The sequence below is a fragment of the Dreissena polymorpha genome, chromosome 3 (assembly GCF_020536995.1).
Source record: "Dreissena polymorpha isolate Duluth1 chromosome 3, UMN_Dpol_1.0, whole genome shotgun sequence".
Lineage (NCBI taxonomy): Eukaryota > Metazoa > Mollusca > Bivalvia > Myida > Dreissenidae > Dreissena > Dreissena polymorpha.
In genome coordinates, this window is record NC_068357.1 from 100,044,599 (window position 1) to 100,069,907 (window position 25,309).

The 25,309-nt window shown below is 34.5% G+C and overlaps 1 protein-coding gene across 1 annotated transcript in view; it reads left to right on the forward strand.

Annotated features, from left to right (window-relative positions):
- LOC127870748 (uncharacterized) overlaps positions 1-24,106 on the forward strand; it is a 33,911-nt gene extending 9,805 nt beyond the window's left edge. The window contains exons 2-5 of the mRNA XM_052413197.1: positions 8,168-8,323; positions 16,911-17,001; positions 19,765-20,265; positions 20,678-24,106. Coding sequence (XP_052269157.1) covers positions 8,168-8,323; positions 16,911-17,001; positions 19,765-20,265; positions 20,678-20,712 — 783 coding nt within the window. The 3' untranslated portion in view covers positions 20,713-24,106. The remainder of the gene's footprint in view (positions 1-8,167; positions 8,324-16,910; positions 17,002-19,764; positions 20,266-20,677) is intronic.
- The last annotated feature ends 1,203 nt before the right edge of the window (positions 24,107-25,309 follow it).

The window sequence follows — 25,309 nt, forward strand, 5'->3', positions numbered from 1 at the left end:
TCTGAATACTAACATGTTTACACCTTTATCAACTACATCGGTCAATGCGAGAACATGTATTTGTCAACATTCGGGTTCAAATGAAGTTGTTTCCTACCGCCTTAACATAGGTGTGGAGAGATAACCCGTAATTATTTCTTGTAGCTTGGTAAGAAAGAATGCGTCACTCGGCTTCTATTAATGTTTGTTTTTATTTGTTAATACGATGCAATATACAACCTGACGCTTTTATAAAGTGCATTACATGTATACATATATATATATATATATATATATATATATATATATATATATATATATATATATATATATATATATTAATCTCTATCTCGGAATATTAGGAATTTCACATTGTAAAATATTGAAGTCATTGTTAATCCGTGTAAGCAGTATCATTACGACCTTTGCGTCATGAAATATGTATCGATACATTACGATATTTGCGTCATGAAATATGTATCGATACATTACGATATTTGCGTCATGAAATATGTATCGATACATTACGATATTTGCGTCATGAAATATGTATCGATACATTACGATATTTGCGTCATGAAAAATGTATCGATATTGGCCGTGAAAAGCAATTTTACAATTACGTAATAACGGATAAATCAATCCATGGCTGTATCATTTTCTTGTAGTTGCATGTATGTAATATAAATCGTACAATGACGACAGTCCACATGCTAACATAATTATGATAAAAGCATCGCTTGACTTGAAAACTACATAACGATAATCATGTGAACTAGAAATTGCGCGGCCGCGGCCAACGCGTATCCCCACGCCGCAGCTTTTTACCCAGGGGTCAGATAAAAATTGCAAATAGTGCACTGTCGCACATATGCTCATAACTACCATGTGTTTAAGTTTCAAGGTTCTAGTGCTAAAAGTGTATGAGGAGAAAGTGGCCAGGACGGACGGACGGACAGACGGCGGAGATAACCACATAATCCCCCGCTCCAATTCGGAGTTTGGAGATAATAAAATGATCACCTCTTTATTTGTTTTAATCGAATTAATTATCGCATTCATGTCTGATTTGTGTTGTTAGTTAATAGATGGTGTATTAAGGAACAATCTGTCTTGTACACATTGACTCATTTAGTAACGAAACGTTCACTTTTTTCCTGTATAAAACTTGGACTACTGTACTGTGGGTTAAGCCATTATCACAGAGTGATTAGATGTGTTTGCCCTTTACGAATCACCATAGAACATCGTCAGCATTGCTGCGAGGTGGAAACATGAAAATCCGTTTTCCACTTGATCAGATTCGTGAACGGTTAATGCATTATAGGGAAAGTTTAAATGCCCTTAAGTTAGCTTTTTTACTTAACTTTTGTTTTGTTAATATAATTAATGCAAGTGCACTTATGTAAATTGGTCACTGACATTTAAGTATTTCGCTATACTAGATTGTATAAACGTATGAGTTGGGTGTAAAAATGGAAATAAAGAAATCTCTGATGGGATTGTTATCCATTAAAGGAACATATTCACAGGAATTACATGTTTTGACCGGACATGCATTAAAACTATAAAATAAAATACAACCACTTCTACTACTACTACTACTACTAGAACAACTACAATTACTACTACTACTTTTTATCTACTTATATTTCTACTACTATCACCACTGTACCTACAACTACTTATTCTTACGCCAACACTACTTCTTCCACTACTACTACTACTTAAACAACAACTACTACTTCAACTTCTTCTACGAAAACAACAACTAATTTTACTACAACTGCCATTTATACAAATTACCTTTCATCGAAATACAGTTGTATTTCTTAACGTTTAATGCATGATCTCGGATAATACCAAGGGATTATCTTTCGCAAAATTGTTTTTTTTTAAAGAAAGTGTGGTTTCATGTCACCAAACATCAAACACACCAGTGCGATATTTTGAGGGTAATAGCCCTATCGAATTGTAATCGAACTGATCACAAATTCGATAATTCAGTAGATTTACGTTAGATCAAAGTCTTTGAAAAGTTGCACAAGACGTCGGTGTGGGAAAGAAGCAAGTGCATACCATTTTATAACTTTTTAATCGTAGTGGTGTTCAGCACATGCTACTTGCATGTTCGTGTATTGCGCCGTCGTGCACATCTTGAAAATGCAAGTGATTTATAAATGCATTCATGCAATTCTTACATATCTTTGGAATATCACATATCAAAGGAGTACAGATACATTTATATAATTATAATAACACATCAATTACAGAGCTGCGTGCGTCATATATATTAGGTAGTATGACTTAAAAAATTCCACTATCGCAACCACGACCACCTAAACCACAACCATCACAACAAGTATCGCAATCAGTTCAATATTTATCTATTTGATCAATGGAAATCCAAATATCCAAATCAGTAGTTTGATTTTAGTTTTTTTATTTGGGGGATACTTTGTGTTCATCTATTCATCCTAAATAGACACGGAATATATATTATTATGTTAACGTAAATACAAAACACATCGACAGCAGCATGCAATCTGTATTATTAGAAGTATTAACACTATGACCAATACAAAACAATAAAACAGCAATAAGGAAAACATAAAGCTTGACACTACACAAACTATATATCCGAACGAAACGTTCGTTGGCCGTCGATTGTGCACAATACGACAGTAAAAATAACCATTATACATAAGTAAGACATGTGCGATCCATAAACAATAATAATAACCTGTCGCCGCTGAACGATGTTATTTGATACCGGAGCTGGAAATGCATACATTGCTATGACGCTAAAATTTGTCTCGTATATTAAGTCCCATTCCCTTCCAACCTTGCGGAAAAATAATGTTCAATCTTAGACAATGGAGATGCGGCTAAATCGCTGACAGAATACGTTGTGGCTGCGTTGAACGTGTAAATCAAACGTCAAACATGTCATAAACAGAGGTGACGCTATACGTTACGATTAGCGCCAGACACTTGGCTATAATAAGGCTATTTCAAACATAATTGTCGGAACGCGTTCAAATCAGACGCATGTGATAATTTGACGTGACCTTCGCTAGCAATTATTAACAACTAAAATACAATGTCTTGAGTGAGGTTCTTATTAATATGCATCGCATGTAAGCAGCCATGGTAGTCATTTACAGCACATGCGTTCGTCAGATCTGTTTTCTCTGCAATGTAAGAAGGAAATATAACGATAACTTTAATATGAATTTTGCAAACCGTTTATGAAACACGCTGGTAGTGTTATACGAATAACAAAGAATATCGTTACTTACAAATATATGGGACAAGTAACAAAACATTATTTTCGCATGTGTCTTTTCTTTTGTTTGTTAAATAACATGAATGAGCCAAATCCGGTAATTAATTGATCTTGATTAACGTACCAAAGGCATGTCCTGCAGGTCCGAATACTGACCCCATTCCCTATCCTTTTTTTTTAATGAAAATCGACGAAAATATCAGTTCAATAAAGCCGTATTTTTCAGTGCTCTTATCTGGTACAGTGCTTTTGATTGATGCGTGTGATAATCTTGTAACAGCTTCAAGTTTTACAACTCATAGAAATAATGGCCCTAACTGGACATTCACATCAAAAGACTTGACTTTAAAATGACACCCATACTTTTGTTATTAATGACGAACGGATTTAAGATGTCCGTTAATTAATTTCTTCACAAGTTTGCTTTCCTCATTGTAATAGCTGTCAGCATATATGACTGCGTATTTCACTGATGATATTATTTGTTTAATTTGATCGTATGATAATGTAATTTATTTGTTTCATTAAGAATACAACCTATGAATTTGCAACTTAAACATAAAGAGAAAAGCTTAATTGTATTTGCAGAAGATTGTATGAAATTTACTTATCCATATATGGACATATTGTGCATTTTCTATTCACTTGCAAGTGTTCATAAGACTTCTTTTATTTAAATTGTACAGAAAATGGATGTTGCATGGAATCTTGATGCAACGATTCTTGAAACGAGCCCTGCACACACGGTTCCATAAACGATTGACACATAATAATCAAGCTGACGAGCAGGCGAAATCAAGTCATCAATCATGACTGTGTTTTAATAAGCGTGCTTATTCAGAAAAAATACTGCGGCACGTCATGTTAGTTATTAACGTGACATCGTTAACGCTCATCTATGAACGGTAAACGTATCGCAGCACGTATATTTAACAGTTGGACGCCGCAAATTGCTCGAATACGACCCACAACTTTCCGCCAACCATCAGCCTTGATTAGACACTCGTTGACTAGTATTGTGACATACTCGTGTGCAGTTTTGTAGGAGCCACAAACAATACAAGTCTCGCGGTATTTCGCGCTATTTCATGTATCTGCGGCGTTTTGTTCCTCTTGGCATATCTGACCCCTCATTATGCTGTGCTGTCAGTGTCATGTTCTGATGTCTTGAACGAGTGAAGTGATAGCGACTGCTGATTCATCAATTACTCGTACTGCAAAAAGTACAGTACTTTTTATTAGAACAAGTTTAACCCATTTATGCGTAAATTGGATCAATTTATTTCCAAAATTAGGGATGTCTAGTATATGTTTTTCTATATTTAGAATATTTCTTACAGAAATTCCTATAAGAAAACAGCGCAGACCCTGATGAGACGCCGCATCATGCGGCGTGTCATCTGGGTCTACGCTGTTTGCCAATGCCTTTTTTTTATAGACGCTCTAGGCATTAATGGGTTAATCTTAATAATGACCTCAACTTACGTTATTTACTACGGTAAGCGTGCCGTATCGTTTAATGTTTAATTAGATTTTAAGAACATTATGTTATGGAGAAAATGGCGCAATTAGTAAAAACACAAACATCATTACGTTCTTTGCATTAAACATAATACGGATTATGGAATCGGCATTTCGCGTATCTGCGTATTGCGATATGCGATAAGAAAAACATCTTTATTTATAGATTGCAATAAACTTGTACACGCCATCTATTGAAGAATATCATTGATCATAGACTTTTATAAATGCTGCATTCATTCGTGACCTTTTCGGCGCGCTAGCGATGCGCTATTTATATTGTTCGTGACATCTTAATTAAGTACCGAGTTAAATTTTTAATTGATATTAACGCACGTACTTTAGGCATTAATCTATGTGGTTATATATGTAAAAATTACTAAGTGTCAGAATGAATAATCGATAAGATGATCGTGTTGTTTATTTTCATCCTTCAAGCGACCGCGTGATAGCCATTTCCGATTCAGAAGTAGCTTCTTTGTGAGCAAGATCTTACGTTAAGGGTTAAATGTTGAATGTCATAATAAAGGTTTCATGCTTTAAAGTCATTGAGAACCTCTTCATAATTATATCAATGTGAATATCTTGTAGACAATCATTATGTTTTGACGTAATGACAGCATGGTTAACAAGACACAACGCCCACGACAGAAATAAAATAAAATATTTACGACTAAAAGAAAATAAAAAATACACAGTGATTTGCTTTATCTCTGCCCTTAGATACGAGTACAAATGTAACTATTTCAATGGGATTGCGATTATCATTTTCCTAATACACAAATGCACGTTACAAAAATAATTTCGAAATTGCTCCGTTGTTATGGCAAGAACGACCAACTTAGTTTGGAAGAAACGCATCAAACATTTAATTCCCGAAGCCTGAGCAATCATTTGTTTGAACATTCAACAAAGTTCGCGTTAAAATGCCTTTCTTCTTCAGTCAATTTTCGAATCGAGTTCGCCAAATTGCTGATTAGCCTAATAGACCGTGTGCTTTTATTTCTTTAAATCAACTTAACCCCGCATCTAAAGCCATCTAGATATGCTAACGCGGACATGCGATCTTCTGACCCCCGCTATCTGTTGTCGCGTGGCCCGGCGATTGAATGAACATCCAACGCCGTAGCCTCGTTGTTGACATCTCATACCAGGCATTCCGCGCATACCGAACGTGCCGGGCTCTGAATACTAACATGTTTACACCTTTATCAACTACATCGGTCAATGCGAGAACATGTATTTGTCAACATTCGGGTTCAAATGAAGTTGTTTCCTACCGCCTTAACATAGGTGGGGAGAGATAACCCGTAATTATTTCTTGTAGCTTGGTAAGAAAGAATGCGTCACTCGGCTTCTATTAATGTTTGTTTTTATTTGTTAATACGATGCAATATACAACCTGATGCTTTTATAAAGTGCATTACATGTATACATATATATATATATATATATATATATATATATATATATATATATATATATATATATATATATATATATATATATATATATATATATATATATTAATCTCTATCTGGGAATATTAGGAATTTCACATTGTAAAATATTGAAGTCATTGTTAATCCGTGTAAGCAGTATCATTACGACCTTTGCGTCATGAAATATGTATCGATACATTACGATATTTGCCTAATGAAATATGTATCGATACATTACGATATTTGCGTCATGAAATATGTATCGATACATTACGATATTTGCGTCATGAAATATGTATCGATACATTACGATATTTGCGTCATGAAATATGTATCGATAAATTACGATATTTGCGTCATGAAAAATGTATCGATATTGGCCGTGAAAAGCAATTTTACAATTACGTAATAACGGATAAATCAATCCATGGCTGTATCATTTTCTTGTAGTTGCATGTATGTAATATAAATCGTACAATGACGACAGTCCACATGCTAACATAATTATGATAAAAGCATCGCTTGACTTGAAAACTACATAACGATAATCATGTGAACTAGAAATTGCGCGGCCGCGGCCAACGCGTATCCCCACGCCGCAGCTTTTTACCCAGGGGTCAGATAAAAATTGCAAATAGTGCACTGTCGCACATATGCTCATAACTACCATGTGTTTAAGTTTCAAGGTTCTAGTGCTAAAAGTGTATGAGGAGAAAGTGGCCAGGACGGACGGACGGACAGACGGCGGAGATAACCACATAATCCCCCGCTCCAATTCGGAGCTTGGAGATAATAAAATGATCACCTCTTTATTTGTTTTAATCGAATTAATTATCGCATTCATGTCTGATTTGTGTTGTTAGTTAATAGATGATGTATTAAGGAACAATCTGTCTTGTACACATTGACTCATTTAGTAACGAAACGTTCACTTTTTTCCTGTATAAAACTTGGACTACTGTACTGTGGGTTAAGCCATTATCACAGAGTGATTAGATGTGTTTGCCCTTTACGAATCACCATAGAACATCGTCAGCATTGCTGCGAGGTGGAAACATGAAAATCCGTTTTCCACTTGATCAGATTCGTGAACGGTTAATGCATTATAGGGAAAGTTTAAATGCCCTTAAGTTAGCTTTTTTACTTAACTTTTGTTTTGTTAATATAATTAATGCAAGTGCACTTATGTAAATTGGTCACTGACATTTAAGTATTTCGCTATACTAGATTGTATAAACGTATGAGTTGGGTGTAAAACTGGAAATAAAGAAATCTCTGATGGGATTGTTATCCATTAAAGGAACATAATCACAGGAATTACATGTTTTGACCGGACATGCATTAAAACTATAAAATATAACCGCAAACCATACATTTAATCTGCTACTTAGGCCTATTTAGTCACACTTTCTATCCCCACTCAGTAAGGCTAAACAATTTAAAACACACTAATGGCATGCGCATACAATTTTGTTGCTTTGTACCCAATAATGTTTTGCTAACGTTTTTTGTTTATTTGTTAAGTATATGCCCCTTTTTCAATCAGATGACAAACTTACTAAAGCGACTGGTTATTGCATGAAAACAACAGACACAGAGACCGGAAATTGGTTGTGTCAGATTATTGGGCAATTTGACATTGGCTTCCTGTGCGGATGGCGATTTATCATTGACTTGCTTTCATGATGCTAATCGAGCATAATTGCCCTTTAGTGTCTGCGTTAACCAACTGAATAAAATACTGCTATATAAAACAACAATCTTATAAAATATATTTAGTATACTGTTTCTGGGTAAAATTCGTGCGTTAAGGTCACACATTTAACGACCAACATTGCTTTTAACAAAAGTCATTTATCCCTGGGTAATTTATGCGATTCACCGCATATATTTTTCCACACAAGGTATACATTTTTCGTACGTCGTTTTTTTCCAGCACGCATTGGCAGGTCACGTGTTCAGCAATCGTCTGCTGGAGACCGTCGAGGAGATGAACCGAAAGCAGACGCTAAAGTGCAACAACCCATGTCCGTTCGGATTTCGCGCCGACGTTGAAGGAGAGCTCACGTGCGAGTGTTACGACCCCTGTACGGTAGGTCAAGGCTTTAAATTCTTTGTTCTTGTCCTCTTCACTTGTATTATCAATCAAATATATTTTATGATACTCTTTATTATTATCGGATTCATCTTCAACCAAACCGTTTTTGTCCATTTCGTGTGTGTAATCGTTAAAAACCTGTGTCGTCATCATAAGTATCATTATGTATTGTGATTAGAGTATGCGAATAAATTAACATGCAATTCTATGCTATACCAATTTAAGAAATGAATAAGCAATTTGGCATTTTGACTTGAACAATTCATGGTTAAACATACCGTTAAGAAAAGAGAGTGACATGTTATTTATATAATAAACAAATAGCACCATCATTAGTACATTAGAGTGCACTTTACATTTAAACTTGTATAGATAAAGCGAATTTAAGGAGTACATATGACCTTTACAACATTGTAATCGTTATTGACAGACTGGATTAAGGAAATTAGTTGGGGAGGCAATCATTTTGAAGAACGAAAGGCCATACTCGTTTATTGTCGATTGCTTCATTAATGAACAACGTTTTTTAACACAGTTATGTTTTTTTTATATATAATATGACACACATAACGCGATTCTTTGACATAAATGTTCCGAAGTCGTGAAATCTTCATTTCCGCACGTGACATGATAATAATTCTGTGTGTCCTGGATTGTCACTTTAGCATCGACTACAAACACTAATGTCGGAGCTTTTCGCGTATATTTAGCGCCCTATCAGTGGAACCGAACGTGACTTTATTTTATTGTCATAGCGGGAACGTGCACGTTATTTCTGATTGTTGTATATGACAAAAATAGTTATACATGTTATGGATACAGAAATAATTGAACACTACAATTTAGATCCTAGGCTACGATAACTCAACACATGAGCTATGCGAACAAAACTTGTTATAAAGATGGAAAAATGGGAACTGTGCACGCTTGTTTAGTTTTTTTTTCAGACAAATGTGTTATGGTTATATGAATAAGTAAAGAACTTAAAACTCGAATAGCACATTTTCTATACTATATTCCAGAGTGTTTTTTTCCAATGAAAAACTATTTCTCCAACACTATTTTGTAAAGCAAAACAATCAAAGTCGGTAAGAAAGGTTATGGAGAGTTAGCAATGTTCAGTGTTGTTGTTACTTTTGTCTTATGATCCTAAGGTATGTAACACAAGACTCTTGATGCGCCAAATCATGTCGCTTGGCTTGGTTTGTTCTCATTTACAATGCCACAGAGCTTGGCATACGCAGCACGATTAGTTGCCAAGCGTCTGTCAAATTAATTACTACTATTTCGCCAACAATTATTTCTCTTGCGCCGATGAAGTATAAGGTATGTCAAACGTGAGTAAGACAGTACACGTTACTTCATTCAGAGAAATTCCGAAATACCTGTAGTATTATTCACAGAATTCCATCCGTAATCAGGCCATGCCATTATTCTGTATTTTCGAGTCTCAAACTAACATTTAACTCATGTATGCCTAGTGGACTCTCCCATCCTTCTTAATTGGATCTTTTTTTTCTCTCCAAAATTAGGGATTTCTAGTATTTTTATTTCTATATTTTGAATATTTCTAACAGAAATTCCTTTAAGCAAACAGCGCAGACCCTGATGCGGCGTCTCATCTTCGCTGTTTGCCAAGGCCTTTTTGTAGACGCTAGGCATAAATGGGTCAAAATTATTCAATGCTCATAGTTTTGCGTTAAGCAATAAAAAGTAGTAGCCATATGTTTTTAATATGAACAATATTCCATTAATGTTGAAGACAAGTTGTAAAGTAAGCCAGGTAATGCCCTAATACTTTAATAGTATGTTCGAACTTTAATTTGATGATATGCTTGCGTACACATCTTCTATAAGCAGAAGCACGTTTGAACCGCTTTGATCCATGTATGACTCATACAGGTCGTATCGTAACATTTCTAAAATTGCTCCAGAAACGCTTTCAAGATACGTGTGAACAAACCAATGTTATACGTTCTCAATTAATGGCAACAGGTGGGCCAACACACTTTGTTCTCGTTTCAACCACAAACTCCAATCATGCTCCCCATCGCTTTCAATGCCTTTTGAATATTATATATAATGGTATTCATAGCGGCACATACTTCCTGTTAGGTTACGAAATTAAACCATTACCGTCCTCGTAAAGAAAGGTGGCGACTAGTGCAAGGCTTCACATAATTCATTACGTTAACCTTTGTTTACTCTTCCCTTCTCATGAATGCATTTGGATATTGAATACACCGTAATCGCAGTTGTTTATCATGTGAGCTCGTATGCCGAGGTCATAGTGTTATGACTTTTGATATAATTCAAAGCAGCTGAAACAGAATAGTTTGTTTGGTTGTTTTGGTTACCAGTTCAGCAATTATTTTGAGCAAAATGTGGAAATAAATTGATACACGTGTTCAATTCAACACTTTTCTGCACAAACACGTATACAACCTGCAGCTTTATTTAAAGGGGCCTTTTTCACAGACTTTGGCATTTTTTTTATTTTATTGAAGTTTGTCATTAAATGCTTTATATTGATAAATGTTAACATGGATCTAAAAAGCTCCGGTAAAAAGTCAAAAATAAGTTTTAAAAAAAGAAAAGAAAAAAAGTAACCATCAACAGAGCTCGAACCACTGACCCCTGGAGTCCTGGAGTAAAAGTCTACCATTTAGACCACTCAGCCATCCGTGCTCATACTATGGAGGGTGCATTTTTTACTTTATTTAAGTAATCCTCATAGTTTCACAAAATATAAGGACAACAACAGAACTTTCCAAATTATTCAATCGTTTCGCGATGCAAGGCTTTATAATTTTCAGGTTTATAAATCGTCAAAAGATGCATTTAATGGCTATTTTAGAGCATGGTAAATGTTCAGTATTACTGTTTTCTCACAAATATCATAACTAAAACGAAAATTTGCGATTCTGAAGCAACTTTTTTTAATTTTGTCAATTTACTTAAACGTGAAAAGGCCCCTTTAAAATCCCGTTGTATCCGCCAAAATATAAACGCGACAAGCAAAACACAGAACGATTATCTGGACAAAGAACACACAACATGTACCAGAGCAACGTTACGGAGTGAAAACAATAAATGAACATGCTCAAACCACCCAAAGCCACTCAAAATAACCCAAACACACGTAAACACTCGGAAAGTCAAGCATGATTAACCCGATAACTACATTGTAATCTAGAAATCTATATACACAAAACATGTATCTGTCGGCCTTCGTTTATTAACTTTAATTTAGCAGATGAGCAATGCGTTGTTGATGATTTTTCTTGATGATTAATAGTTTTTTGAGTAGGTGTACTACAGATCGTTCTCATTGAAACATCACTCCCCCGCTCATGTTTTATTGAAACATCACTCCCCCGCTCATGTTTTATTGAAACATCACTCCCCCGCTCATGTTTTATTGAAACATCACTCCCCCGCTCATGTTTTATTGAAACATCACTCCCCCGCTCATGTTTTATTGAAACATCACTCCCCCGCTCATGTTTTATTGAAACATCACTCCCCCGCTCATGTTTTATTTCCTGCTCTTAATCATTGTGTTTACTAACTTCGGTTTGAAATAGGACGGCGTGTGCTCGATAGATCAAAAAAAGAATCTGAAGCAAGATATTTTTGTAAGGCTTGTTTGTCACAAGCAGTGCAGCAAAGTCGTCCATCTGACCTTGACCTTAAAATCTCTTTTACGTAAGTACAATAAAATAATCAACACTATGAAAGTATGTTGTATAGATTTCTGCATAACTTACATTAAATGTATGCGAATACAACTAAACGTCGCAAACACATACACTTATTACATCTACCATACGTAAAACATGTTGCTTCCCAGGTTTGCGAAATTTTAAAATAGAAGGTTTGGGTCCCTTATTATCGAGTCTCTTAACAAAGTCGTAACTGGATAATTTGATACCTTTTTGTTGTTTCCAATGTGTTGAGCACGTATTAATCAACCAAAAAATACCTAAATATTAACTACAGCAATGTTTAAAGAAGTCAACACTCTGAGTGTAGCGGACATTCTTTACTGAGTTTATTAGGGCGTTAGATACATTTTTTGATATCAAGAATGCGGCTTAAATAATGGTGACGTTTGTAAAAGTGCAGGATGATTTATTCAGATATCGTTAGCACCCAGGGGTTGGACCTGCACGTAAAAAGTATTCATTGTTTTCATCTTATGTTGCGGCGAATTTAATTTAACATATTAAAACCGTATGAAAGAAAATAAATATGGTCGGATGTTCACAACATTTTAACAAGGACAAAGGGTTTTGCAATTTACATTTTGGGCCTTGTCATTTATATATTTTATATAAAAACAATATATATAACTAAGTAGATTAATGTAAGTGATTAACATTTTTTATGTGAACAGAGCTGCAAAACAAAGGAAATAATCCATGCTTTTTGCGCAAATTAACTGCTGAATGAACAGTACCCCTGGCACATTAGTTAAGTAGTTTTGAAAATGTTGTTTACCACATAAAACATAACTAGTATACTTCTAAGCGTATGCAAGTCAAATGTTTCATACATTTAAATCTGACATATTAGCTTAAAGTCTTTTAAAACGAGCAAATTTAATGTTCTCACATTTAAATGTAACATCTGATGGTGGTCATTAATAAATTTTAACTGCCGAGACGGTTGTCAACAGTTTGTAAAGTACCGAACACGCGTCTGTTTGACCCTGGACTACTCAATTTATGTCATGTTATACTTCTCGCCTGCAGTTGTCCATTGGGTATCATTTAATGCAGAAGACAATTAACATCGTGTCACACTAAAACTTTAAATGAGCATTTTATTTTTACACAGACGACTTTTAAAAACAAACAGGACAAGGTAATTTATATACCTTTCTAGTTTTAGTTGGTTGCGTTAGCGGCCGACTAAATTTACAGAGCATATTTTGCAAATCAGTATGTGCTTAGAAGCCTTAGCTACGGTAAGAACCGCAACTCACTATGCTAGGAGCGATTAACGATGCCTGTCTGCACTGCAGACGACAAATGCTTCTGCTCTACTTCTGCAGTGAGTGTATATACCAGCTTGTAAGACGACATTGGCTAGTCTAGTGTTTATCATTGAAATATGTACATATTGGCTGCTTTCAGGGAAAACGGGGCTTAATGCATGTCAAATAAGATTTGCCTTTGCACACTGATTAGCCTGTGCAATGCGCACAAGCTAATCAAGGACGAAAACAGCGAACAACTTCAGTGCCTTCAGCACTTTGATTTATGTGTGGCATTCGAGTAGCTTTTGCATTAATGAACAGTATAAAAACAGGTGCGTTCCTGACAGTTTAGTCCAACATGCTACAATTATAAGGAGCTGTAGTAAAGCTCTCTGTAACCACAAGTAATTCGGTAGGTCATCGCTTCTTTTATTCTATACATTGCGCCGTGTGCATAAACATTTATAATGAAACATATGTAAACACATGCAAAGTAAACACAGCGGATTCGGTTTGAGCTAATAAGTTGTATTGATTTGATAATGAAGAGATTCATCGATTGATAGATTTTCAGCGTAGAAAGAAGGAAATGTTTTGTTCGTTCAAAGTCCTCATGAAAGTTTTGCATATGAGTAAATCTCCTTTAAATGTCACTCTGGTTTATTCGAACTCGTAAATAACGCTCATAGTTGTCATTTGCACTCTTCTTGCGATACCTACATTGTATATGACACTTTTATGAGGCTGTTTTTTATGTTCTATGTTTACAGTGATGAAGCCGTTTTCTTAAGCGCTTAATAGTTATTCAAAATCGTGTTTCAGTAAATAAAAAATACAAACTAAGTCTACGATCATAATGTAAAAAGGATAAATATTTAATTTGATCATCATCATCATCATCATCATCATCATCATCATCATCATCATCATCATCATCATCATCATCATCATCATCGTCATCATTATCATCATCAGCATCATCAGCATCATCAGCATCATCATCATCATCATCATCATCATCATCATCATCATCATCATCATCATCAGATAATAATCAACTAACAATTAACGTTATACTCGAAGTACTTACGCTTGAATGAAGCAGCTTCCAACCACTGATTTATTTTATGATTTAAAACTAGGACGCTGAGTTTTCAATAGTGAGAAGTTATAATCGCTCTCATTGATATCTATTAAAACGTTTGTTTAAGGTACTACAAACCAATGATAGCTGCTTCGGTTTCATCATTTCCAGGACAGGGAGTTTTATCGAATAAGGATACAAATGTATGAAGAACCTTTACATCATCATCATCATCATCATAATAATAATAATCATTATCATCATCATCATCATCATCATCATCATCATCATCATCATCATCATCATCATCATCATCATCATCATCATCATCATCATCATCATCATCATCACCATCATCATATGTGTTAAATGTAATGCGGAGACAATTAATTATATATTCATAGGTAATGTATTTAGCAAAAAATACTCTTTTTAGAATGATGAAATGATTCAATTGCAAATTCCACAATAATATTAACAGTATTTTATGCGAATATATGTTCGTGATACAGTTAACATTTTGAACGAACTGCTCTGTTAGCATTAAATAATTTTTTACAGGTATGAAAAATATTTTGTGAAAGCTGCTCATATACATGAAACGAAGCATTATACGAGTATTTGATAAAGAATGATGTTGAGTTTTAATGCCAACAAGCTGTTGCAAAGGCATGGTGGAAAACGTTAACCCTAAGTTCAACTATGTTTGAAAACATTCTGTCAATTTAGAGCCACAAACCACGGTTCGGTTAACAGTTTAAGATGTCCATTAATTATAAGCCTATTATGTATGTTTTGACACTGCTAACTGAACATGGGCGATGTAAGACTTCATCATTTTATGTGCATGAAGACTCCGCAACAAATCCGTATTGAACCGTAACTCTATCCTTGAACCACGATAACACATTCCATTTCGGAGGCCAAAACGTCAGTGACATTTTTATAGTTGTCGTTTATTTAGGACATCAAGTACTGTTTTACCTTTTGTCATGTTGTCATATAAAGTGCCACTCAAGTACATTTGATTGTATACGCAATCCGATACGACAAGTATTTTAATCTAGAAAATGCTATAAAATGAGAAATTTGATAGAGCGCTAAATTGCCCACTCTTCAGAAAAGAAAGTGTTACTCTTCATCTTTTTGGGGAACCTACAGGTTTGAGGGGTAAGCCATGTTCCTCTTCTCACCTGAATGCTAACACATAATGTTTATATTGTAATGTATTTTATCTAAGAAGGGAGAGCTAATTTTCACAAGATAAAGCAAGAGCAAAATCAACATCAATGCAACTTTGTATTCATTTATGGAAAATTTAATAACCAATTTCCTTTGTAAAAATTCAATTTATTATTTTAAAAAGTTAAAAAAGCGACCAGTTTAAAATATACTTCCGTTAAGTAAGTTGTAAAACATAACAGCTGAAGACCTATGGGATGTATTTAAGAAATTCAATTACGTATAAATTGCGGAGTTTGTGAGCAAACAGACTTTCATTAAGCAAATAGGATGTTGTTCAGCTATGGAGCGGACAGGAGTTGGTTTTATTTGTCAATAAATCCTATAATTTCGTACGAACACCTGTTTGACACGAGGGTTTAAAATTATTTTGTGCATTTTTGATGCGACGAACCACTGTTTGGAAGTTGATCCATATTTACAGTTCACCACGAAAATAATTATAACATTCCTTCATATCGTAAAAGTGCCAAAGGTCTTGCTTCAATGGCAGAAAATGCTTCCAATTTCGAGGCACCTGAATTGTCAGAACATGAGGGCAATGTATCAGGCCATCATACGAACCATGCATCCAAAGTGAATCAGAGTTTTAAAAAAAATCGCAAAATGACGTGAAACGAGATTGTTTGAATAGTTATGTGATACACCAATACTTGTATATACAACGTCGATTCAATGCACACACCTTTTGTTGAATAACAATTCGAACAAATCGTGTGTCAGTTGAAAGTTGCAATTGACGATTTAATTATCAGCATTTTTTTTTAAGGTTTCGATTCCATTTGACCGTACAAACCCGTGATGCATGTCACCAGTATCAACTGTTTTGTACTCAAACGGGTACTATATATGGGCCGTGCTCTGTAAAAACGGGGTTTAATGCATGCGCGATAATCAGGAACGAAATTTTCCGCCTAAGAAGAGCTAAGAAGAGCATTTCTTGAAACTAAAAAGATTCATAAAAGCGTAAAGTGTCGTCTCTGATTAGCCTTTGCGGACTGCACAGGCTTATCTGGCACGACACTTTACGCACATGCATTAAACCCCCTTTTCACAGAACACGGCCCATTATTGTGTTGGTGTTGCTCAATCATTTTCCATTTGTACTGATCATATGTGTTAGCGCCTCAGCCTCATCAATAACATTTCTAACCAGCAACGTATAAATGGGGTATAAACAGTTTTCCCATAAAAATGTATTATTCGCTTACAGGCTTAGAACATGCTCATTTTATATTGATTTCATAATTCATATGTTTCTTGTCTTTCAGTTCATCATGTGCCTACAAGGCACCGTGTGTGTAGCAGAGATGCCCCAGAGTTGTCAGTCAGGTCCATGCAAACCAGAAACACGATGCGAAAGTAAGTAAATGTTTTTATTAATAATTTGTGGAGTCCTTTACAATTGTCGGCGATAGGACCCCCTTTACATAATTATGTTTTATTGGTAACTGAAGCGTATCGCGTTTAAACAGAAAACAACTGTATATTTGAACCAGTAAATATGATCAGTAGTTTACGTATTTGCGGATTAATCATACATGGCATAAGTTAGGTCTGTTGGTAAATTGTTAATATCTGAAGATAAAATGACGCCGTTTACACGTTTTTTTCAAACCTCTATCCAACTTCATTCACTTAACACAGATAACAAAGTAGTGCAAATGTGTTTTTTCTCTATTCTCTACTTACTTACAACTGAATGGGGTATGGCCCCGTTTAAATCTAGTTAAACACCAACGTAATTGAACACAACTAACGAATATCGAAGGCTGTTGAGTTACGTTCGAATGATTTACTCATGAATGGTATGCCATCATTTTAGAACATCAACTCAAATGCATTAACAAAAACAGAAACAAATGAAAATCAAATACCTCAAAGTTGATGTAACCAGCATACTTGTTTTAATTCTTAAAGAAATTGAAAAGCATGCGTAAGCATATTATGTAAAAACTTTGGGATCAACGAAACAAAGAACCGTCAGTTTCAGGTGGTGGAGTGCTAACATATGACACGTGGAAGATACGCCCAATTGCTTAGATAAAATTCGCATATATAAGACTTTTAGACACGTAAATAAAGCATATAATTTTATACGGCTATTTTCTGAACGCTTGAAACAAAACACTGCTATAATTGAGTCTATGCACCTGGTTTGTAACGTTCTCAATCTTCTGACATCTAATTAGATGTGTCTAGATTTATAAAGACTTGTTAAAGCAACATGTTAATGTCTGTATCATTGCTGATGATCCGGTGATATATACGTTCCACATAAAGGAGACAGGTATAGATATGCCATCATTTCACACTTCCTGTCACGATTGCAATCCGCAGTGCTTTCTCATTTTCAAGAATCTCCAAACGAAAGGGAATTCGTTATCAAAGACGTCTGGCACTGTCTTGACCTTGTCAACTTCTAAAGTAAAGGTTACGATTTCAAAGGCATTCGACAAAATTAATGTAGTTATAGTTATATTGTTTTGTCAGGAAGAATGTTGTTCCTAGCACTGTTGTCAGGTGACGCTTCATTCAGTTTTATATTATTGCACAATGTAATTCAAGGAATCATTCACACTGGAAAACTGTTTTCATGTAAAAAATAGACTTATGGACTTGCTAAAATGTATATGTCATGTATTTGGTAAAAATCTGAGGAGCTCCTGTAAAATACAAAAGTTACAGGACTTCTTGCCCTGTACATTTACTATGTCTATCGCATGGCTTGTGTTCACCCATTTATGCCTAGCGTCTAGAAAAAGGCCTTGGGAAAAAGCGTAGACCCAGATGAGACGTCGCATGATGCAGCGTCTCATCAGGGTCTGCGCTGTTTGCTTAAAGAATTTTCTGTAAGAAATATTCTAAACATAGAAATAAATATACTACACATCCCTAATTTTGGAAATAAATTGATCCAATTTAGAAGGATGGGAGAGTCCACTAGGCATAAATGGGTTAAAATAAGCATGGCGCGTAAAACCTTACAAACGGTTATACAATATCTACCTTTGTCAGCAGACACAATATACAGGGTAACCTTAATCCAGCAGTTGCATAACTGTCAATCAGTAAACAGACATCAATCAGGTTTTTAATTGAACTGGTTACAAGTATGTGACATAATTCTCCAGGGGGTCTCGCCAAAGTATAAGCTAGTAAAATGAGATAACCACCAGCAGCGTTTTCGTAATCACAAAGATACGATGAAGATCAAGCAAACGTCTACATAAAAAGATAAACTTGTAGAATAAGAAACGAGTCAACACAAATAGTGGCGCCGCTCTGGATTTTGTTACAGCGAGGTAAAGCCCAGTTGAATGCTAGGTCTTGTGTTTAAATTGGAAGAATTTGTTTCTATTTGAACACGCCGTAAATGATACTTAACTATGAATGAAAGATTGTTACTTAGTATGCCCTACATTCAGGACACACGTTGTAAAATAAGTTGTCTAAGATGATACTGTCGCATGTATTACATATCAACATTTATAAAGTTAATATAAATACCATGTAGTCTAATACATATCACTGTCACATTTATTGCCATTCACCATGAGAGTAGTTTTCATTAGACAAAACTCTTTTCTCTGAACAGGTAAGACAAACTAGGACTACGTGCGTTATTCATATATTGAATATAAATAAATGGATATTCAAAATATTATATTTTGAACATATAATTTATCAAACCTCACACAGCAGTGGTTGATGCAAAGTTCATTTCGTCCTTCTCATACTCATACCAGTTATACATGTGAGAAACGTAAAATATTTGTGTCTAAATGAATGGCCGATATAACAAAATGAACTAAGCCAAGAACATTAGTTCGTTCGATATAACGTGCTCGTATTTTTCGTATCAGTTGTTTTTAGACAAAAATAGAGTTGAAATGACGTTTTATTATTTTAAGTAGTATATACTATAAAGCGATAATTATTGTATTTTCAATATTAATTTGTTTTTCGGTTTTGTTTAACTCGACCAGTGACTGAGACAATACGATCTTCCTACCCAACCCTTTTTTTCGGTTATAAGTAACACTCTTATTATGTGTTTCTTATTTCAATGTTGAGAGATGATGAGGGGATTTTCGCATTTCTTATTCTATTGTATATTTGCAGGACAGAAGCAAATCATTCAAGAAACATTCAAAAACAAGATATACCACGATTTAAATGAAGTTCCAGCTGGAAGTTTCCAACAAGACGACCCATTTTCTAAAGATATCTGCACTCAAAATTTGCCAACGGAAGCCGTGGCGTGTAGCAACCAAAGACGTCGCTGGACGTTCAACCAAATGACCGGAAAATGTGTCAAATTCATGGGATGCCCAACAAGTGGAAATAATTTTGCAAGAAAATTCTATTGCAAAAATCAGTGTCGATATCATCGTTTGGGAATTACACCACCAATACATTCCAAAGACGAAGAACTGTGTTCTCAGCCGCTTACAGAAGCCGCGTTCAACTGTGAGCACACTTCAAAACGATGGTTTTACAGCATGAGAACTGGTCTATGCGAAAAGTTTATGGGGTGCAAAACGACAGGAAATAACTTTTCACGAAAAATATTCTGCAAATCGAAATGTATCAAGAAACGGGCATATTCCAGTATTGACAAAGGTAAAACTCAAAAGTATATATAATCCCAACTAACTACCAATATTTTTTTCTTTAAAAGGAAAACACTATTTTGCGATTCAAACGTCAGATAATAATAAACTAACAATTAATGTTATACTCGAACTACTCACGCTTGAATGAAGCCGCTTCCAACCACTGATTTATTTTATGATTTAAAACTAGGACGCTGAGTTTTCAATAGTGAGAAGTTATAGTCGCTCTCATTGATATCATTTCCAGGACAAGGAGTTTTATCGAATAAGGATACAAATGTATGAAGAACCTTTACAAACAACAGTATCATTTATTATAGAAACATTGAAACCAATCATCAATATGTAATAAAAAAGAAGTCGTTAATAATGAACAGTTATGAAATCGTAATACCTGAATGTAACTGTTTTCATTTCAGAAATTCATTCTGAAGATAAAACTCCCGTTTGGTAGATGGCAACTTTATCTGCCTACAAACCTGTGATATTCCTACAAATCTCACGACTAGTGCCAGTACTTCCTGTCTCCGAGAGTCACGTTATTATAACGTTGCCACAGTATTTCGCGTGTTCACGTGTGATCGTCCAAAAGTACAACAACGCCCTCCCGGCTATGGAGAAAGAAGACGGCACGGGACAACATGAGACGTGTCTTTGACTATATTGTTGTCAATACCGTCTTCTCATGATTACCGTTTTTTATTTGGTGTTTTCTGCAAATAACAAGGGCTGCTTAACATTTCAGTCGCAATCAACACGTTTCGTCTATAGTCTTTCTGCAGAGTGTATTCCTTCATGGTCAATACATTCTATGTGATTTTTGTGATGCCATTTGTTAAGACAAAACGAACTTCGATAGAGAAGCAAAACGATGTGACTTGTCACCTGACGTGGCTTTAGGGTGACTTTTCTCAACTCAAAGGGTATAAAGACAGTTTAGACAATATTATATCTCTTTAGTAATTGATTCAGTACACCTGTATATATCATTCAGTGTTATAATATATGTGTTATAATAACATACTTGTCCTTAATCGAACATTGCGACAACACATTCCTACTACAAATGTATGTGAGTATAACGCATGACAATGTTTTGGACAAGTAAATGGGATGTCTCTGTTGCAGTCAATGACTCTCCAAGGTAGCTGAACAGTTTAACTGTCACATTATTAATCGCCATTAAGTGTCTTTTAATGTTATTTTAATGCAGATGTGTATTAACATGTACATAATTTTCGAACGGTCCAATTTGCTAGCAACAAATCGAATGCAATTAACAAAAGCTGCATACTTATTAATACACGATTTTCTAGTTTCATACAAATATATTGTCTAACGCGTTTTATTTGTCAATAGAAGTGATTTTTTTGTCATTGACTAGATATTTATAAATTAACCTGTTCCTGGGCCAGTCTTTGTCTGAAAACTTTAAGACATTCATTTTGAGAACAATATGATTTTCAATATAGTTGCAACCCTTTACGATTGTTTGTCAATGAGGTACGGACTGTTGTATGTACAGACATGTGTCCAGGGCCCGTATTCATTAAGTGTCGCCAATTTTGCTTACAATTCGTAATTGGCTTCTATTTTCATAATATTCATTTTGTTGAAATTAAATTCCAATTAAAGGCGTTTTTTATAGATTTTTAGAGCATGTGATTGAGCTTTACTATAAATAAGACAGACAGTTTTTAATTAGGGATGACTTAAGATTTGACAGATGTTCTTTACGAATACCAAGCCTAGTTTGGACACATTTCCATATCAACGATCTTCACTTTTTGGAGGGATTTTATTTCTTGTGCCATGGTGTTTGTTATACAGGGACACCAGTGTAAGGACATTTTTTTATATACTCGAAGATAGTAATGTGCAATCTTATATTTAGTGAACCTGAAATATAAATGTTTCGGGTTATTTTAATGACCGTCTTTGTTCGTCGTCCATCGTCCAACGTGTGTCAATACTTTGCTTTAAATGACATGCCCTCTTCAGCCCCTAGACTATTGTGCTAATGTTCTATAAAGTTATAATTATTTAGTGGTCAAATGTTATGTTATTTTTCGGGTTTATCGCATTTTTAAAAGGAGATCAGAGAAAATATGCATATTTTTCGAAGTTGTTATATCAAACGACATCTCCATCGAAACCACACAGAGCATTTAAATCAACGTTGAGGGGCTTTAAAAATGGAACATATTGGTTCACAACTGAGCCACGGAAACAAATCAAATTCATTTTGTGTTAAGACTACTCATATTGAATAGATATAATTCTTAGATGTTAATGCACAAAACTTGTATTAATAATTTTGGAAAAGAGTGACACTTGTTAACATTACATTCTATTGCAAAATGACCTGTTGGAGTTTATTATAATTCTAACAATTATTAATGTAACATGGCTCTTTTGACAAATTGAATTTTGTATTGCATATATATTAATTAAATTGCCTCGAGGTAACTTCATATATTTTTGCCGATATGCCTTTACTGACTTGGTTTGACACGTCATTAGCGACTTTGTTTGCTTGAAAAGCTGTCAGAGAGACGTGCCACATACATGGTAAAACTAACATCACATTAACTCGCATTAAACACAATCACTTCGGTACCTTGATCAAGTTTAATTTTGCGAGCAGCGATATAGTCCATCGTGGCCTTCTTGTTTTCTATAACGACATTTTCTTTTCAGCGCTGCATACACAGATTATCAAGTTTATAAGCATTTTAAAATAAAAAAAGATGATACATTTAAGTCATCATAATACGGTTTAAGCATTTATATATAATGATAGTGTATTAATGGCTTTAATGGCATAAACAATGTGCAAATGTTTAGCAAACATGTTTTTCCTTCTCATTTGAGGATAAGGCCAACTAACTACATTTGTATGTTAACGTCATTTATGTTTACACAGCGTTGCTTTTATAATGATCTGTATTGTATTTGTTGAATTCAGTAAATCTTGATTTTATACGAAATTGTATAATATGATCTAACGACATATAAATGACTTTCCTTGTTTCGTTTCGTTATGTAATAATGTGATCATATATATTAAACATTTTAAATTTTTGTAAGTTCAATGTAAAATTATGGTGTTGTTTATTGAAAACCTCATTACATAATATATTTGATATATTCATACTCATGATGTCAGAGTTTGGACCTAAAATGATCGATAATAAAACTAACGTTTCATTTAACTAAACAGTTTATCATTGGTATTAGCGTTTTGTGACAAACCTAGTTCAGTGTTATCTTATTGTAAGGTACACATGTACTTGAGTGTTTACATAAATATCAAACAAGATTTCCTTGTCGCATATCCAATTCAAGATAAAACACGTCTATAATGTATAAAGCAATAGCGAAGTGAATGTGCTTAAAAGGATAACTTTTTATTGACATTGCAAATGAAAGCGAACGCTTACAATAACAGTAAACCATTGACGTTTCATAACATAAACACGCTTTTTAATTATTCAGTATGTACACGTGCAAAATAAATTAACATTCATTTTCACAACGACATGTTTTGAATTTCATTTAGAATAAAATGTACGTGCATACCAACTTGTCAAATAGATGCATTTCATTCTTCAAGTATCTGCAATATTAAGTAGAACACATACAGAGAGCGGTGATATATCTTTGAGTAATGTCATTATAGTTTAACAAGGTGATATCGTATCATCGCGCTTTACATGCGACCATTGTTTCATTGTTTATAGTCATGTATTTATTGTAATATGTCATCATGAATTGTTTACCTCTCTTAAGCTGTTGTTTTGTATAATGATAAAATAAAGTGCAAAATAAAGGATTACTTAAACGCATATCGCTTGTTGTAATTATAATTGTCTTAACGAACGGAACATTTAGAGGGTAAATAACTCACAATTGAAACGTAATCGAGGTTTTTATTATGGCCGCACTATATAATATATAACTGCCCATCAAAAATCTTGAGAATCTTCATTTCAATTCCTTGACCAATAGGATAATCGGAACGGAAACCAACTCATAGAATTGTATTATTAAGAACAAACATGTCCAATTATAATTTAATCGTTTTATACCATCCAAAACTACTTCAAAAGACTAGTTCATAACCATGGCAACGAACTGCAATTAAAGGCGTCACTCTAAAACGTTATCTTTAGGATTGTATGATGTATATGCATATAAAATGTCTCAGTTCCGAAAACTGCACGCTAAATATGTGAGAAACAATATAATCTTCATAATAATATTCATATTTTAATCTAGTATACACTTGTGCCTACATAATTCTCTGCGTTTCAGAATATTAGATTCAAACAGTAAGGCAATATTCCGAAAATACTCTCAATACATTAAATAGAATATCATTTCTTGACTGCATGTCTTTTTACCAACATTTCTTGATATATAAATTTGAGATTGCCTGCCTTTGGCCCGACAACACTACAGATACCACGTTTACACTATGATATGTCCTTAGTCCGATATTCAAAGACATACTCTTTGAAATTGCATGTCCTTGATCTGATAGTCTTGAAATATAAATTTGAGAATGTGATAACCTTTGTCCGACTTTCTCATATATAAATGTTGGGATTGCACGAAATAAGTCCGATTTCCTTGCATGGCTATTTGATGGGTCGAAGGTTTTCGCACTCACTGTCTGCTTTTATAACAAACACCATACTGTTAACGTTGAATGTACATTTCTAACCAAGATCATTATCATTTTACTTTTAGTTTTTTTTTCGAGGAGGGTGAAGGTTGTCATGCAATTGTTTGCATCTTTTGAAATTGACAGTTCAGTGGAAAAAACGGTTTAATTTGAAACATACATACACAACAACCACCATATCCCACCAAACATCACCATTCCCAATCATGACCAAGGACATTTTTTGCTAGAGGAAAAACGCGACTGACCATTGGATCTGCGTTATATCTTTAAATATATGCAACATAAAAATTTTAGATTGAGCAATTTAACGAAGATGAATTGTCAATAAACATCAATTACATCGTTTAAAAATGCAAAT